The sequence below is a fragment of the Papio anubis genome, chromosome 8 (genome assembly GCF_008728515.1).
Source record: "Papio anubis isolate 15944 chromosome 8, Panubis1.0, whole genome shotgun sequence".
NCBI classification, from domain to species: domain Eukaryota; kingdom Metazoa; phylum Chordata; class Mammalia; order Primates; family Cercopithecidae; genus Papio; species Papio anubis.
This window is the reverse complement of record NC_044983.1, coordinates 16,622,348-16,638,688: the sequence shown is the minus strand read 5'-3', so window position 1 is coordinate 16,638,688 and position 16,341 is coordinate 16,622,348. Positions and strand designations below refer to the sequence as shown.

Here is a 16,341-nt window from a genome sequence, read left to right as displayed (position 1 = left end):
GACCTGTCTATAAGTTGCAACATATATGATAGTTCTATATATTGATTGGGATAGAAACTAGAAAAAAAAAAAAAGTGCCAGAGCTATGGAAAAAGAAAAAAAATCTTAGAAATTCAAGAGACAGAGGAATCAAGGAATTTTTTGAAACCTAGTAGGTACTCAGTATATAGCTGATGATAAATATTGTTGAGTGAGAAAAGCATCAGAAGATAACTTGAAATTCTGCAAACTTCATACTGTTCATAGCAGCAACTGTTCATAGTAACCAGAGAAGTGGGTAATCCTTGCAGAAAAGCAATAGAGGGAAACCCAGAGCAGCTTCTAGAAAGTGGTATGGTCTCATCGGGGACTGTACAGGAGAGTCGCTCGCCATGGAGTGATCCCTCAAGATGAGCCTTTCTAGGGTTACGGGGAGTCAGAAAAAGAGGAAACAACCATATCCAAGCCAGTTTCATATGAGGCCTGGATTACCTGGGAAGGCTTAGGTGACTTTAGTACAGAGCCACAAGAGCCATGTAGCTGCCGAAAACCAGAGGCGACAGCTCCTCCAACTTAGACCCTTCTCATGCCTGAGTGTTCTAGATTCCTGGTGTTCCATCTGGTAGCCAGTAACTCCAAGTTGACATTCCCTCAGAATCCAGAGCAAATGAGAACTAAAATTCTAAGTTAATTTCTTATCTAGATAATTGAATCAGTCAGTCAGTCTCTGTAGTTGCTTCCCATGTGCCCAGTAAGTGCCCAAGTAATTTGTCAGTTTGGGAAATGAAGCGAAGTCTTCAACAGCCATTCACATTCTCCAGGTGGGTAATGCACTAGGTGTGCTGCACACGTGCATTTTGAATAGTTTTCTGACTGCCGTTGTTCTCTGGCTTTGCCTTCAGAAAACCCGCTATGAAATGTATGTCAGCATTCTCAAGGAAGGAGGCAAAGAGCTCCTGAGTAACGATGAAAGCGAGGCTGCAGGACTGAAGAAGTCGCACTCGAGTCCTTCGCTGAACCCGGATACGTCTCCGATCACTGCCAAGGTCAAGCGTAACGTGTCAGAGAGGAAGGATCACCGACCTGAAACACCAAGCATTAAGCAAAAAGTTACTTAGAGTCCGTCTGCGGCCAGGAAGTGCTGGTCATGGAGCAAAATAGGGTTTTTCAAGATCTTTCTGGTAATCCGTGAATATATTTAAAAAAAAAAAGTCTGTGACAAAATGGTGCATTAGTAATTTTTTCTATTGTACATTTTCGTTAGTTTCTGTACAGATTGTCTTTGCTCTTGATTTCTTTTGCTTTGATGATTTTTGCAACTTGATAGCTAATGCACCTTTTCTGTGAGGAGGAGGGGATCGTGATTTCAGAATGAATTATGTATCCCTTCTCTTTTGGTTTTCTCTTGTTTGCAGTCTGCTCAGTTGTTTTATGTATTCTCAAATCAACTGTTAAACTTTTTTTAAGGTTAAAGAATTTAATCCATTGTGAAACGCTTAACTGGACAAACTGTAGTTTTAGTAAATTCTAGCTGGAGTTAATATACGCCTTTATATGTGAAATCTTGCCCAGTCACAGAGGTAGAATTGAGCACTCACAGATGCTCCAGTAAGAATCGCAGTGCTGGGAATCTAGATGCTCCAATATGAGGCAGCTGCGTGTGCAGCTTAGCACTTCCTGTTGAGATCGGACCCTGCTGGAAGCAGGGAGAAGGAGCGTGAAGATCATAGGATTGAGAACGTAGGGAAGCACATTAGCTTGCTTGAAGTGCTGATTCCATTTCAGCCAAGCAAGGGAAAGAGGAAGTGGAGTCATTTTGCGTTTGAAGGTTGAGGAAAGATTGATACCCAGTTGATTTTGTTTGCTAAAGGACGGGGGCAGTAATCGGCCCTTGAGGAGCTGCAGCAGTGGGCATGTGCGCAGTCTGCAGGAAATTGTTACCTCACTCCCACAGGGTCTAGACTAGAAATCCATCATCTCTATCGCTGATATCCTTCCATACAGGAATAGATTCTTTCTTACTCTACATATGTGTGTGTGCGTGCGTGTGTGTGCATGTGTGGGCATGGGGTTGTGTCCTGGTCATGATGTTGGGGTCTTCCTTCCTAACAAAATAATGCTAAAATGAAACCGCTTTTGTTCTGTCCTTAAGTCAAGACAAAATAAGGGAGGAAAAAGTAGCTGCAGTTGTCCACAATGGATATTGGTTCTTTAAAATATGTGTGAAAGTAATAGTCGGAATGAATTGTGGTTGGAAAACTGAGGGATCCGCTGGTTGCAGGTGCAAAGTGACTTTGTTTATTTTTGTCTCAGTCTCCTTGATAGCCACTTCACTCTGCTACTACTCAACTTTCTCCTAAAAATACTTTATCTATTTTCAGTCCTTTCTTTCTGTCTACTCAAAATGGTTCTATTAACTTTGCAGTCATGAGCTTGTTCCACTTACAGTCCCTTTGATATTCAGGGTGATAAACAGAATATTCTCCTGTAGAGGAAGAGAAAGGAATGAAAGTTTAGCCCACTGAGACCTAGAACTTTGTGATTTCCTCACCTTGAAACTCTAGTCCCTAAAGTTATAATCTCCACAAGTGGCACAACTGCAGAACTAATAGAATCACTCTGATGATTCTTTTACCTCCCTTAGAAGTGTTCTGTAGTTCTGCAGTTTATTTGTTGAAGGTACTATGACCAAAGAATCAGCTGCTCTAAGTGAATAGCATGGTTCCAGTGAATTAGAGAAAACCTACTGTAAAACCATGGTAGTGTCTAAGTGGTATGTTGTTATGATATACTAGCATTTATTTACAGAATTATTTATTTAATGTTTACTTCCTTCCCCTCTCTAAATGTCCATACTTGCTGTTGCCCAGAGAAGGGTTACCCCTCTCTAGGGTTGCAGTTGCTTTCTTTGTAATAAGTATTTTGCCACACCTTTTAAAAAAAAAAAAAAAAAAAACTCACTTTTAACTCTCTGCCTTGTTTGGGTAAAGGCAGTAAGTAAGTTTATGTTTCAGAACTGCAAAACAAACAGGATAGTTACCAATATGGCCCATGTATCAGATTGACTTTTGTAGCATTCTCACTGAATGCAACATGTCCACAAGCAAGTTGTCTATCTTTCTACCTGATAATCTAAATTATCAGGGTATTTGTTTTCTGCCTAAATATTTACACTAAGCAGAGGGGAGAGAGGTACCTAGACCATGTCATCTACGAGCTTCAGTAACTAAAGAAAAAGGAACTTCCCTGAGTGGCTTGAACGTGTTTGCCCACAGTCTGTGTCTATGTATATAGAATGTCTGTATGTATTTTACTTATTTAATATACATTGAATGGTACCTTGCTACAGTATTTCTGACATTTGGAGTGTTGAAATACTCGGCTAGCATCAGCATCACTATAGCACTGTCCGTGTCATATGACTCACTAATATTAACTCCAGGGACTGCTGGATAGGCTCATAGATCATTGGATACAAAGGGCTCTTTTGAAGCTTCAGTATACCATGTTTGCATAGTATATCTTTAAAAACAACTTTAAAGGTTCTTTTGTGAGCCAGGGTCTCAGACTGCCATAGCATGATGCTGTCCATCTTTAGCGCATGGGCTGAGAACCCTCTTCCCTGAGGCTTCTGGAAGGTTGCAGTCATGAGTGCATGAAGGAGGCCAAGAGTTTATGCTATGGGAGGAAACAGTCACTGATTTGCTTAGATTCTGAGAGTCTGGCCCATAGCCAACCACATTTTCTTTTGGGATAATTTCTTTTCTGTGGTATCTAGCCAGAAGAAATTGAGGATGTTTCCTTTCATAGCTGCTCCAAGCCTGTTGCCCAATTCATGGTACAAGGGAGGACCCCTTCCCTTTCTTCTGAAGGTACGCCACCCACCTCTGTCCCCCACCCAACTCTGTCCCCCACCCACCTCCGTCCCCCACCCACCTCCGTCCCCCACCTCAGCACCCAGGAGCCTTGGGACTTCCTTCCATATGATAAATCATTCTCCTTCACATCAATATAGTTCATATTGATTTCTAGTATAGAAAATCTTGATAGCCATCAGAATACCTTGGTCATAGTCTTGTTGCAAAATTGACCATACAGGTGGCCCATGTATAAAATCTGTATTTTAAAGGTTGTCCCCACCTCACATGCTGGCTTTTACAGGGAGGTGTCTGGGATTCCTCTTTAGCAATCAAAACTTAATTACTAGGATGCAGAGTCCTCACTTTATCGCCAGCCCATAGGCATTTCTGAAGTGCACTTTTTTGAAACGTCATTTTGCTAACTCTCAGCAGTGTCTAATTAAACTGAGCAATACTTTTGTGAATTTTAATTAATCTCAGTAAAACCATGTTGGGAGAGAGTCCTCTGATGGAAATGTACTCCCTGGATTATGTGTAACCTTTTTATTGCTCTTAGATGTAGAGGATAGAAAGCATTTTTTGGTGCAGTGGTCTTGTGCCAAACCCAAGACCCTCTATGCTTCTCCAACTGTTATCCTAATCTAGCAAATGAGGACTGATCCCTAGGCAGAAGTGGTGTGAGGAATTAACTCTGTAAGAGGAAAATCTGGCTGGCTTTCCAATGCTAACATAGGTTTGTATTTCACCCTGTGGCCAAGCTACAGAAATTCTGAGATTGTGGAAGAATTTATGCAACCAGCAGGGGAAGAGGCCTCTTATTGCCTAAACACAAAGTTACACTGAGTTTTCTACTGTCCTTTGCCTGTTGCTCCCTCTATCGTGTAAAGATCTGGGAAGGATGAAAGGCAGAGACTGCTTGTCATGAGCTGCACTCTTCTCTTTTTAACTAATCATTGACAGTTGGAAGAAAATTGACTTTAAAGAAGTTTCTCCATTGTCTTACTATCAAAACCTTCTTGGGTTTTGTTAATCGTTCTTGAATTTGAGTTCCTTTGGCATTTTTCCTTGTAGTCATCCGTTAAGCTTGTTGCATCCTGAATCCACAGGAAGTTTAGCTTTGCAGGTTTGAATCTCTGTAATTTAACTCCTGTGGACTTCGTCAAGTTTTCAGCAGGTTGGGAGCCACATCTCTTAATTTCAGCAGTGAGTCATCCCTTCACTTTTCAAATGACAGAATTTTTTCCAGTTGTAAAATTAACACTGTAAAACAAAGAACCAAAGGTGGCATCCTAAGAGTCGTTAAACCTAAAGTCTAGTTTATGAGTCATTGTCCAAGCTGGAGTTTAAATAGTATCTGGCTTTTGTCTCAAAGCATGTAAGTTACTCTGACAGAAAATGGGAAGTCAGCCTTGCAGGCACATGTGCCTCTGGGCCTCCTACCTTTCTCCACAGCTTTCTGGCCATCTTTTCTCCCAGGCCATGCCACTGCTCTGCCACAGGTCAGCAAATTTCTTTCCACCAGTCTGATAGCATCTTACATGATCAAATCATCACAGAATAGCCCCGTGATAGACTATTGATAGCAATAGAGAGGTGCTTTGTCACTGATTTTTCTCTCAGATTCCTTTTCCATCTCTCACCCATAAAGGAAGGACTGAAATCCAAAGGCATTCTCCTTTTGTACCTACAGTATCCAGAACCAATGTGGGCAGCCTTCTGCTGATGACAATAATTGGCCCATTGCATGCAGAGAGAATGTCTTCATAGAGAGAATGTCATTAAATACTTGAATCTGCATGACAGTTTGACTTGAATGCAACAGCAGGAAAATTTTGCAAGTTACGTAATTGTATATACAGTAGGTTTTCTTAAGTCTCTTCGGTTCATCCTTTGTAATTTATGTGTGTATCTGTAGTATTGCAGGCTTTTGGAGAATATTCTTACAGATAGTATGTCAGTCATCAAAGAAAATGCTGTCACCTGCCATTGTTGTATTTGTGGGTATTTATAGTTGTATGTATGTAAATGCATTAGTGTGTAGATTGCGTATCAGTATATGGTACATGTACATCAAAATTATTTTTGTCCTTAATCAGTGTGATATGAAAAGCAAGTACAACCTCATAGGACTGATTATGTAATGAAGTTGTTGAGAGTATATATAGTGGTATTGTTTTATTAAACTTAAATTCAAATAATATTTTGATTAAAATTTTTAATAAGACTTTATGCTAGAAAATTCTGTCTTTGAGCTTTGAATCACCAGGGCAAAAATGACTTTGAACTAACCTTGTGAATCTTTTGCAGTGTACTGTGTGCAATACCAAGGGCATAGCTCCCTGTAATTTGGGAAATACAGAAAGAAAAGAAAAAAAAAAAAAATGGCAGCCTGTGCAGTCTTAGTAACTTTAGTATTAAGAGCACTTAAAGTCAAACTGACAAATTTGGGCTTATTACAAAATGTGATGCTTTAAAGCACACGTTCTTTATTGTTGTTGTAATTAGTCCATAAAAAATATAGCTTTCAGAAGAATTAAGTACCCACCATATCATTTATGTATTTGTGTATATTTTACGGGAGATCAAACCACTCTCGTGGTGCCGCATCCGTACTCGCTTGACTTGGAAGAAATATCACAAGCACTAAAGTATATCAGGGCATCCCAGGATTGGGTACTGGATCCTAGGTTTGCAGTTGCACAAATTAGCATCTAGTGTCACAGGTAAAAGAATTTCAGGACCAGGTTTAAACTTTGTTTTAAATATTTTTATACTTAGGTCTCTTTTTCCTGCCTCTCCCCAAAGAAGAGCCACTGGCCTTAGTTGTTTGAGCTTACTGCTTATATTATAGAGTGTAAATAGATAACTAGAGACTAAACTTTTATTAACTAGCATGTTTGGTATATTTAAAGCAGTGACTGAGTGTGTTTGAGTGAGCGGCTGGGGGCAGTGTCTTTTGTTTAAACACACTGCCTCGCGTCTTTGCAGCTGATTCAGAGAGTTTGAATTGTGCGATGGGAAACTCACTTCAGCTCTAGGCTGCAGCAATGTGTTGGTAGTTACACTTGAGGTGTTTTGTTTTTTTTTTTTTTTAATTAACTCTATAGTCTCAAACTATTTTTGCAAATATATCATTTTTCCTAGTTGGTTCTTGACGTGCAGTGGACTGGCTCTGTGAATGATTGGCAAGGTCTTAGTTTTGCGAGAGTATTTCCTTCTAAGAATTATTGTGATCTGCAGAAACAGCCGCTCGATTCAAAAATCATGTAGAAAAGGAGTAGGAGAAACAAAACGTTTCATTTGTGGGCCTTAACCATTTGAAATGTTTGGACTTTAACATAAAGCCATGGAGTTTATAAAGCCAAGTAACCATTTGACATGGATAATAATATCTACTCTAGAGAGAGTATATATGCATATTGATTTTTAATGCCGTTAAGATACTTTTGTAAAACTGTAGGAACAAGAGTAATTAGACCAAATGGAAGCTTAGGGGACAGTAAACTGGTTGCTTTCCATTTAGAGTAACCATGCATGTGGTTAGTCCTCTACTCCTGAGATTCAGAACCAGATGACTGTCCCCTTAGGTGTATAAGGAGAAAAGTTGACATGTCTGGGACCTCTGACATGTGTACACATGCTTGCACACATGCACACACAGTGAATGTTTTAAGTTATACAAACATAAGACCTTAAGATGAAAAGAGCCAGAATATTCTAAAGAGGTGATGAACAAAGGGGATGGAAACTGCATCACAGATGTTTTCCAAGGGCCAGGGTGGAATTTGAGCTCTAGTGTCTGACTTTGAGATGTGTTGTATTTTTAACACATACATGAGGGGATCCATATCACATTCTTTCTTGTGGACCACCAAATTGAAAGCTTTCTTGTAACTCACAAGCAGCAGCTCTCCAGCAGCTCTCCATAGCCTGGGTGAAGTCCCAGAAGCTGGTGTGCATCATTTTCCAAGGTGGTAGAGCTGCTTGCTCTGCAGATCATTCCTTTGAGAGAGGAGTACAAGTGAAGAAACAAGGAGGCGCTTCCTATAGGAGCACTGATGTGCCTCGTCCACACTCCCCTCTGGGCTTGACTGAACATGCTGAGAGAGCTCCAATTGAACATGCTGAGCAGTTGAGCACTTTTCCATCAGCAACAACAGTGAGGATGGAAATGGAAAGGAACTGAACTAAAATGCATTTCCCTTTGCAGGGCAGAGAGCTAAGCTCTTAGGAACAGTGTTGTAGAAATAAGCACCCTAACTTCAATTCCTGAAAATGTTGGTTAATGGAGAGAATTTTGGAGTTTCACTTAATTATTTTCCCATCAGTCGACATAAATAAGTCTTCAGACTCTTCAGACTCCTAGAAGAGTCCCAGCCCAGCTCTGCAGGTCTGAAGCTCACTGCTCTGAGCCCTGAATACCAGAGCCCTGCAGAGGGTGATGATAACGCATCATCTCTGCAAAGAGGAGCCTCTCCCCCGGCCGCCACTTCACTCAGGCTTCTACTGAGCAGCGAGGACAGCCTGGGTTCCAAATGCCGCTTCCCCTGCTTTAGGGATCCGGGTGTCCTGATAACGTGACCGTGCCGAGGCAAGGTATCAACTCCGAGAGTGAATGAGTCACTGAGCGTGGCACGTGAATAAACGTCATGACAAAGATTCTCTGAGTGAGGCTAATGCCACATATTTTACCTTTGCAAAAAATAAACTGGCACACTGAGTTCTAACCACGGATGGATGATATCTTTGCCTCCACACCCAGATTCCTAGAAATGGCTAACGTTTCCTTTCTGGGGGAAGGGTGGAGGAACACTCAAGTGCTAGCTTAGCAGCTTTGCTCAGTCCAGGTCAGAGCTGTAAGGTAAAGGCCTAAGCACCTCCCTGCAGTCTCTTCTATCTCAAGTTTTAGGAACCCCTTTCTAGAACAGAAATGTACACTAGCGGAGAATTTACATTGTCAGCCTCGATTACCATAGGACAGGCAGAAAGGTGGTAATTTTTCTCTTTTAATATAAAAGAAGCTTTTAACTTTTCCAGCCTATTATAATAACTGGGTTATATTCACTGTGACTCAAGCTAATTGGCATCGTGGAACATTTCTTTACCTTCAAAGTTTTCTCCACCAATCATTTCAGTTCTATTGCAGTCCTGGTGCCATATGTCCCCTGCAAATTGTGAAAGTAATTAGTGACAAAATAGCAACCTGCTCCTTTTCGATGGCCAAACTGTCAGCATTAGCAGATTTGGGTAAGCTCGTGGTACTATAACACGTACTGGAAACCTGTTCCTCATCACCACCTACCAGATTCCGGAAATGCCATCTTCTAGAAAACGGTGGCATTTATGGTGGTCTTCTTTTGAATGGAACAGTAGTTTGTGTGGATATTGTTAAACTGTTTAAAGAATATTTTGACAATTAAGTTTACATTTTACAATTGCTTTATTTTTTATTAAAATAGTTGTATATAAATATTACCCTATTTCACTGTTGTTCAAGTAAACCTAAACCTTGTAGACAAGTGAGTCACCTGATATGTATAGAAGCTGTGACATATAGAGTACATTTATTGTGTAAATGTTTATGAATATAATTGTTCCTGTGTTTTTATAAGTTGGGGATATTTTGTTGTTTTACAACAACAAAATTTATTGCATTTAAATGGTTTTTATGTAATAGAAATCATGCAAAATAGTGAAGGATTTAAAATATGTATATGATATATGTAAATGTACAAACTTTAGAAGGAAATAAATCCAACAAATTTCAATCATTTGGGGGAATGTTTTTATTTGCTTATTTAAGCAACTGTAATAATACTTTTAAAAATCAAGTAAGATCACACTCTGCCTGCCTCCGTAGAAAGACAACCGCAAGCCCCAGGTTGAAAGATGTGGCCAGAGTGGTTGAACAAAGTGGTGAGAAAATCAGACTAACGCCGACTCACCTGCGCGCATTTCTGTCAAGATTTGTGTGTGAATACTTCAGAGATCTGTTGTCTTCATTAAGGGGCTTTGAGCAGGGGAGGAGGAAATAAACTTTTTGAAGCAATTTCAAGAGCCATTTGCATTCCCATTTATTTCTCATCAAGGCAAAGAGACCATGCAGCTAGTTATTGTCCTAAAATGCAAATGCTGATCTCCAAATCACTGCTTTTTTCTGCGCAGTGTGTACCTTTGTGCTCTTTTCATCAAACCTAATGTTAAAAGTAAGATCTGTTGACTTGGAAAATGCAAAATAAAACACCATCCTAATCACTTCTAAATACTAGAAAGGATGTCTTACGTTGGGGGATTTGGACTTTTTGAAACAAGGTCACTGGTTACAGCCTCTTCCACACAAATGAACATGATGCCTGGCAGAGATCAAAATTGCTATGAGGTGTAAATCTCAAAGAAATCAAAGCATTGTGGGAATTGGGAGAGCTCTATCCTTTACCATCCCTTCGCTTTCACTCCAGCTCCCTGTTTGGAATGTGAAACGTGCCTAAAGATCACCAGGATGGCTGAATAGTAGAAAGGAGAGCTTTATTGGCGATATCAGTTTGCAAACTGGGAGAGACGGTCTCTGATGTGTACAGAAGGTCCTCTGTCTTCAAAGAGGCAAGGGAAGGTTGGTGTTTACCCCTCACAGGGCCTGTATTACATAATAGAGTCATACAGCAGCGGGTTTGGAGGAAAAGCTATCCATATGTATGTGGAGAGCCGAGTGCATGTGCAATAGGTAAATATATGCATAGCATACACCCCACGTTCATTTTAGGGCAAGGTGTTAGCGTGAAAATGAGGTGTAATTTAGCTCTTTATGTTAAAAGGTAAACTATAGGATACTAAGTTTGTGCACAGTCTCTATAACCTGCTAAAACTGGTTTGAGCTCTGCAGTTTCTTACCAGGAAAGAATATTCGCAAGGCCAGTCTTCTTTCCAATCAGCATTGTAGTGGTTGTATTAATAATTCAGAGTTAGGAAGGGTCAATTTGTCTGTAGCTCTTACTGTTAGGGAGTTTATCAAGAATGTGGTTTTTCTTGTAGCCATAGGAATTTAGGGCCATGCTAGTCAAGCCCTGAATCCTCCACCGCAGGTAACTTTTATTCCCTTAACCTCAGGGTTCATCTTAGTTAGTAAAAGAGTATCTATTTCAGTCTCTCAGATCACAAACTCAAATATGAACCCCTCCTTGTCAGCTGCCTGTCCTCTGGAGGTGCGGGAGTTTGTATCTTGTATTCTCTGTGTTGCACAGTTAATAACATTAGCACCAGGGGGACTATAGAGATACTTAGTAACTCATAGGAGGAAACTAAAACCTAGAGCAAATTAAATTGAATAAGGAATAAATAGTATAAGGATATAACAACTCTAAATGTCTCATCTCTAGTTCAATTCTATTCCACAGAACTGAGATTCATCAATAAGACTGCTCAATCACTGTCCATTTTTATTGATAAATTATAAGCAATAGGAAATACTGCAGACAGGCACACATCTTTCTAATATTAGTGGAGAAGAGTGTGAGTTCAGTATGCTGTAGATTAGTGAGTCTGATATTAATTCTGGGCATATTTTTAGAGTAAATTGGAAGGGCAGCAGCAATTATTGGAAGCCAGTGTGGGTTCCCAAAAAGAAACCATTTCAGACTCCATCTATTCCCTATTGCATAAGACTAACCTGTAGATTAGAAAAATGCAGGAGACAAAACATCTGAGCCATAACAAGCGATTTGGCAAAGTCTTTAATGAAATATGTCTGGGCAAAATGCAGAAATATTATCTGGACATTAGTAGAGTTGGTGGGTGTGAAACCACTTGAACGAAACTAATTCAAGGATATGTATCAACTTGGAAGAGCATTTCTATTGTCCTGCTGCAAAGCTTGCCTTTTGGCCCCATCCATTCAACGTTTTAATTAATAACTTGATGGAAGCTACAGAAGGCAAGTTGATGAAAAATGGGTATGTCATAAAGCTGGGAGAAAATGATTACACTAAATGACAGAATCAGGATTCGAGAAAAAAAAAATCTCATCAGGCAGAGAAATGTGGCAAATTAATGCACAATGCACGAGGGTGTCATGTCTTACACTTCAGTTACAAAAAAACAATTATACAAGGTCAGGATAGGACATTGTGTCACACAGAATAGCAAGCAAGTGGGAAAGAAAGCCTCCAATTAAAATCCACAGCAAGCTCGATGCAAGTCAACAGATGATGCAGCCGCCAAAAACGCTGGTGCCGTCTCAGTGTACACTGATGTATGTATGGCTTCTAAAACAAGGAAGGTGAGTCGCAGTACCCTTGACACCAAGACTAACCCTGAGTAAATTGCGTGAGACTTGGCACGTACACAAAACAGAGCATGGGCAAAAGCAGCCTCCAGGGCTCCCCCAAAATGGGAGCGATTAGGAGGAATATGGAAAACGTATGACTTGGAAATGGTTAACCTCTGCAGAACCAGGGAAGACTGGGCTTCAATGCCAAATGAGTCTTATGTGGGAGGGAAATGAGAACTGTCCTATAGCAATCTAAAGGGTTTAACTAGATTAGTTATTAGAACTTACAGAAGAATTTTGGAGAAGGCTGCTTTGCCAACCCTTAGCTTGCACATAGAGGTAAACATTATTATTTATCATTTATATTCTCTATTTTTGTTATTATCTTGATCCTCTAGAAAATCATTGTCTCGTATGGTAGCCACTAACCACATGTGACAGTTAAAATTCAAGTCAGTTAAATTTAATTTCTGCAACTCCTATTAAGTGTTTATATCGGCCAGGCACGGTGGCTTATGCCTGTAATCCCAGCACTTTGGGAGGCCGAGATGGGCGGATCACGAGGTCAGGAGATCGAGACCATCCTGGTTAACATGGTGAAACCCCGTCTCTACTAAAAATACAAAAAAATTAGCCGGGCGAGGTGGCGGGCGCCTGTAGTCCCAGCTACTCGGGAGGCTGAGGCAGGAGAATGGCATGAACCTGGGAGGCGGAGCTTGCAGTGAACCGAGATCGCGCCACTGCGCTCCAGCCTGGGTGACAGAGCAAGACTCTGTCTCAAAAAAAAAAAAAAGTGTTTATATCAGCAAGGGGTATTACATTTTGTTAAAGTTTTTTATATACCAGTGGAGATAATTATGTGATTTTTTTCCCTATAGCTTTACTGACATGGTGCTTTAAATGGGCAAATTTTCTAATTTTTAACCATTTTCTATTTCTAGGTCAAACCTATGTCAAAAGACATAATTACAACAAATGTAGTTTAAAAATCTAATTGGCTTTTGTTTGCCATTTTAGAATCAGGCAGCATTTCTTTCTATAGAATGAGTGCCCGACTGGGCATGACAGAACAGTTGGTTTTTGGAAGGTGAGAACAAGGAAACAGAAAAAGTGGATTGGCTACCAACAGGTTACTTCAGGTTATTTCTCATGTCAGGGTTGAAGCAAAAGAGACTTCCTGTCTGAGGTTGACTGGGCCCTCTCTCATTGGTTGCTGTGAATCTCCTATTTTCAGGAAAAACAGCTCTGTTTGTGGATCTACCTGATTCCTTCAAGTTTCAGTTTGATTCTGTGGCACTTATTATGAGTGACTCCATTTTGGTTTGGTTTGTTGAGACCTAGAGCAGGAGCTCAGTGCCAAACACTGGCTTCCCATAATTTTGTTTAATAGGTGGACAAAATAATCCAATTGGTCATTATTCATTATTTTAAAATGTGCTGTTAGATTCTCTTCGTTAATTTTTTTTTAATTTTGCATCAATATTCATGAGTACAATTGGTTTGATTCTTTATTTGTATTTATTCATTAGCGTTATTCTTGCATCATAAGAAGAACTTGGAAGTTCCTAGTCTGAATTTCAGAAATTTAGAATTATCTAGACTTTGAAAAGCTCTCCCTTTGAACTATCTGGGTCCAGTAGTTCTTTACAGAGTTGATGTTTAGTAACATCCTCTACCTTTATGGAAATTGGTCCAATATGGTGTGTCCATGTCTACTAGGGTCAATTTTGATTAATTGTATTTTCCTAAGAAATTATATACTCCATCTACATTTTAAAATTTATTTTATATAAAGTTGTGCATAGTAAGCTCTCATGGATTTTGTTCAATACCCTGTGTTTCAAGGATAAGTATTGGGGCTCAGAAAGTGATATGCCAAAGTGTGGCTCTTAGAAGCAGCCTCAGAACCAAGGTCTCTCTGAACTCCTTCCCTCCTGGCTCTCTCCCCTCATTCTCCCCTAAACTGAGCCATAGAAATCAGAATTCTTCTTCCCCAAGTTGGGTCATAGAAACCAGAATCCCTCTTGCCCAAAGCAAGCCACAAAATCCTAGAAATATGTCTCTACCCTTCCCCCACCTTTCCATAAAGCAATTCTCTGACCTACCTTATCTGACAGTAGATCATAAGACCCTCATTCCGGAAGGGGTCTTGCCCTACATCCAGGAGGAAGAAATGCTACCCAGGGAGTCAAAGAGGAATCCCAACAGGGCGTGCTGCGTTTTCCCATCAGTCTACTGTTCTTAGATAATACCCGTTCTGTCCAATCACACTGCTAGCTTCCATTGAACCACAGTGGAAAAATAGACAGCTTTCTCTGGGCCTTTGGGTCTTTGTTTCTGAAGTATCCTGCGTCCCCTAAAATTTTAATTACATAAATTTGTTATGCTTTTTTCCTTTAACCTGTCTTTTGTTACAGGAATGTTGGCCATGACCTTTACAATGAGCGAGGAAAGGTATCACACCTTTCTGCCGCTACACTAGTTTCCCCACAACATTTCTTATTTGGAGTATTTGTGGATTTTTCAGTTTTTCCATAGTTAAGTTAGATGCTGGTTTGTATATTTCTCTGCTTTTCTGAAAGGACTTGCATTTTGATAAAGGTTTTCATGTTAATTTCTGTTTTAACCTGTATTTTTTTTTAATGCTTTCTTTATATAGGATTTTCTTTTTCTTGCTTTTTGAATTGGAAGTTTAATTCCTTTACTTTTATTTTCAGGCATTTAATATTATGTATTAAGTATTTTATAATAAACATTGGTTATTATATAATGTATTAAGTATTTAATATTTTATTATATAATTTAGTAATAAATATTATTGACTTTTTTTGTAAAAATTTATTTCTTTTAATAGGTGAGTCAACTGCATTTTAACTGTGAAATGTAGTGGTTATATCATGTTTTCATTCTTTTAACTGGAAAAAGAAAATCGCAATTAAGGTTTCCATTTCTGCTTTAACCCAAGCTTGTTTATTAGAGATATTTTTCATTTCTAACTTGAAGGGCCTTGTTAAATGTTTGTTACTGTGGGAGACCAGAATATACCACCCCGAAATATGACTCTAGGAGACCAGAATATGCCACCCCAAAATAAGCCTCTTTAGCATGATGATTATTTTGAGCTGATTATTTTGAGAAACTGCAGACAGAGGAAAAGCTCCAAAAACAGGCTAGAAGTTACCGTTTTGTAGAGGAAATTTACATGTACAAAGGAAACCTTCATTTGTAAGAGTGTCTCCCTCTGTACCAGGAAGAGGAGAATCACTAGAGAGTCTTCTCAATGGAGAAAGCATTGATTTGATCTGCATAATATACCTTGCCCTCATTTGCCAAGCTTGTCCTGGGCACTTATCCACAATGGCCTTTCCCACTCCATTCTTTTTTTTGCTCAATAGACTAAGATAGTAAAACCTGAATTCACAGTGACATGACTTGGCTTTGTGTCCCCACTCAAGTCTCATCTTGAATTGTAATCCCATAATGCCCACATGTCATGGGAGGGACCTGGCGGGAGGTAATTGAATCATGGGAGAAGTTTCTCTTCATGCTGTTCTCGTGATAGTGAGTGAGTTCTCACGAGATCTGATGATTTTATAAGGCGCTTCCCCCTTCACCCAGCACTTCTCTTTCCTGCCGCCATGTGAAGACGGATGTGTTTGCTTCCCCTTCAGCCATGATTGTAAGTTTCCTGAGGCCTCCCCAGACATATGGAAGAGTGAGTCAATTAAACCTCTTTGCTTTAGAAATTACCCAGTTTAAGGTATGTCTTTATTAGCAACATGAGAACAGACTAAGACACACAGCCACCACTTTGAGATTTACTCATTTCTCTGGGTATCTCCTGTGAACCCAAAAAGTATCTGAGACAGGTCTTAATCAATTTAGAAAGTTTATTTGCCAAGATTAAGGATGCACCCATGACACAGCCTCAAGAGATCCTGATGACATGTGTTCAAGGTTGGGGCAGAGCTTGGGTTTATACATTTTAGAGAGATATGAGACATCAATCAATATGTGTAAGATGTACATTGGTTTGGTCCCGAAAGGCAAGACAACTCGAAGCAGGGGCTTCCGGTTTAGGTAGATAAGAGACAAACAGTTGCATTCTTTTGAGTCTTTGATCAACCTTTCTCTGAATAAACAGTTTACATGTGAGAGGAGTGTAGAAGAATAGTCAGTTATGCCTTACACTGCCTCAGTGAATCTGCATTTTTCCATGAACAATAGGGTAGAGGAAGC

General features: G+C 39.8%; 1 protein-coding gene across 6 annotated transcripts in view; it reads left to right on the top strand.

Moving 5' to 3' along the window:
- The window catches only part of PSD3 (pleckstrin and Sec7 domain containing 3), a 704,060-nt gene extending 694,164 nt beyond the window's left edge, over nucleotides 1–9,896 (top strand). For all 6 annotated transcript variants that reach the window (XM_017961820.3, XM_021942810.2, XM_021942812.2 and 3 more), the window contains one exon: nucleotides 882–9,896. In XM_017961820.3, the coding sequence (XP_017817309.3) occupies nucleotides 882–1,097 (216 nt within the window). In that variant the 3' untranslated portion in view covers nucleotides 1,098–9,896. The remainder of the gene's footprint in view (nucleotides 1–881) is intronic.
- Nucleotides 9,897–16,341: the final 6,445 nt, after the last annotated feature.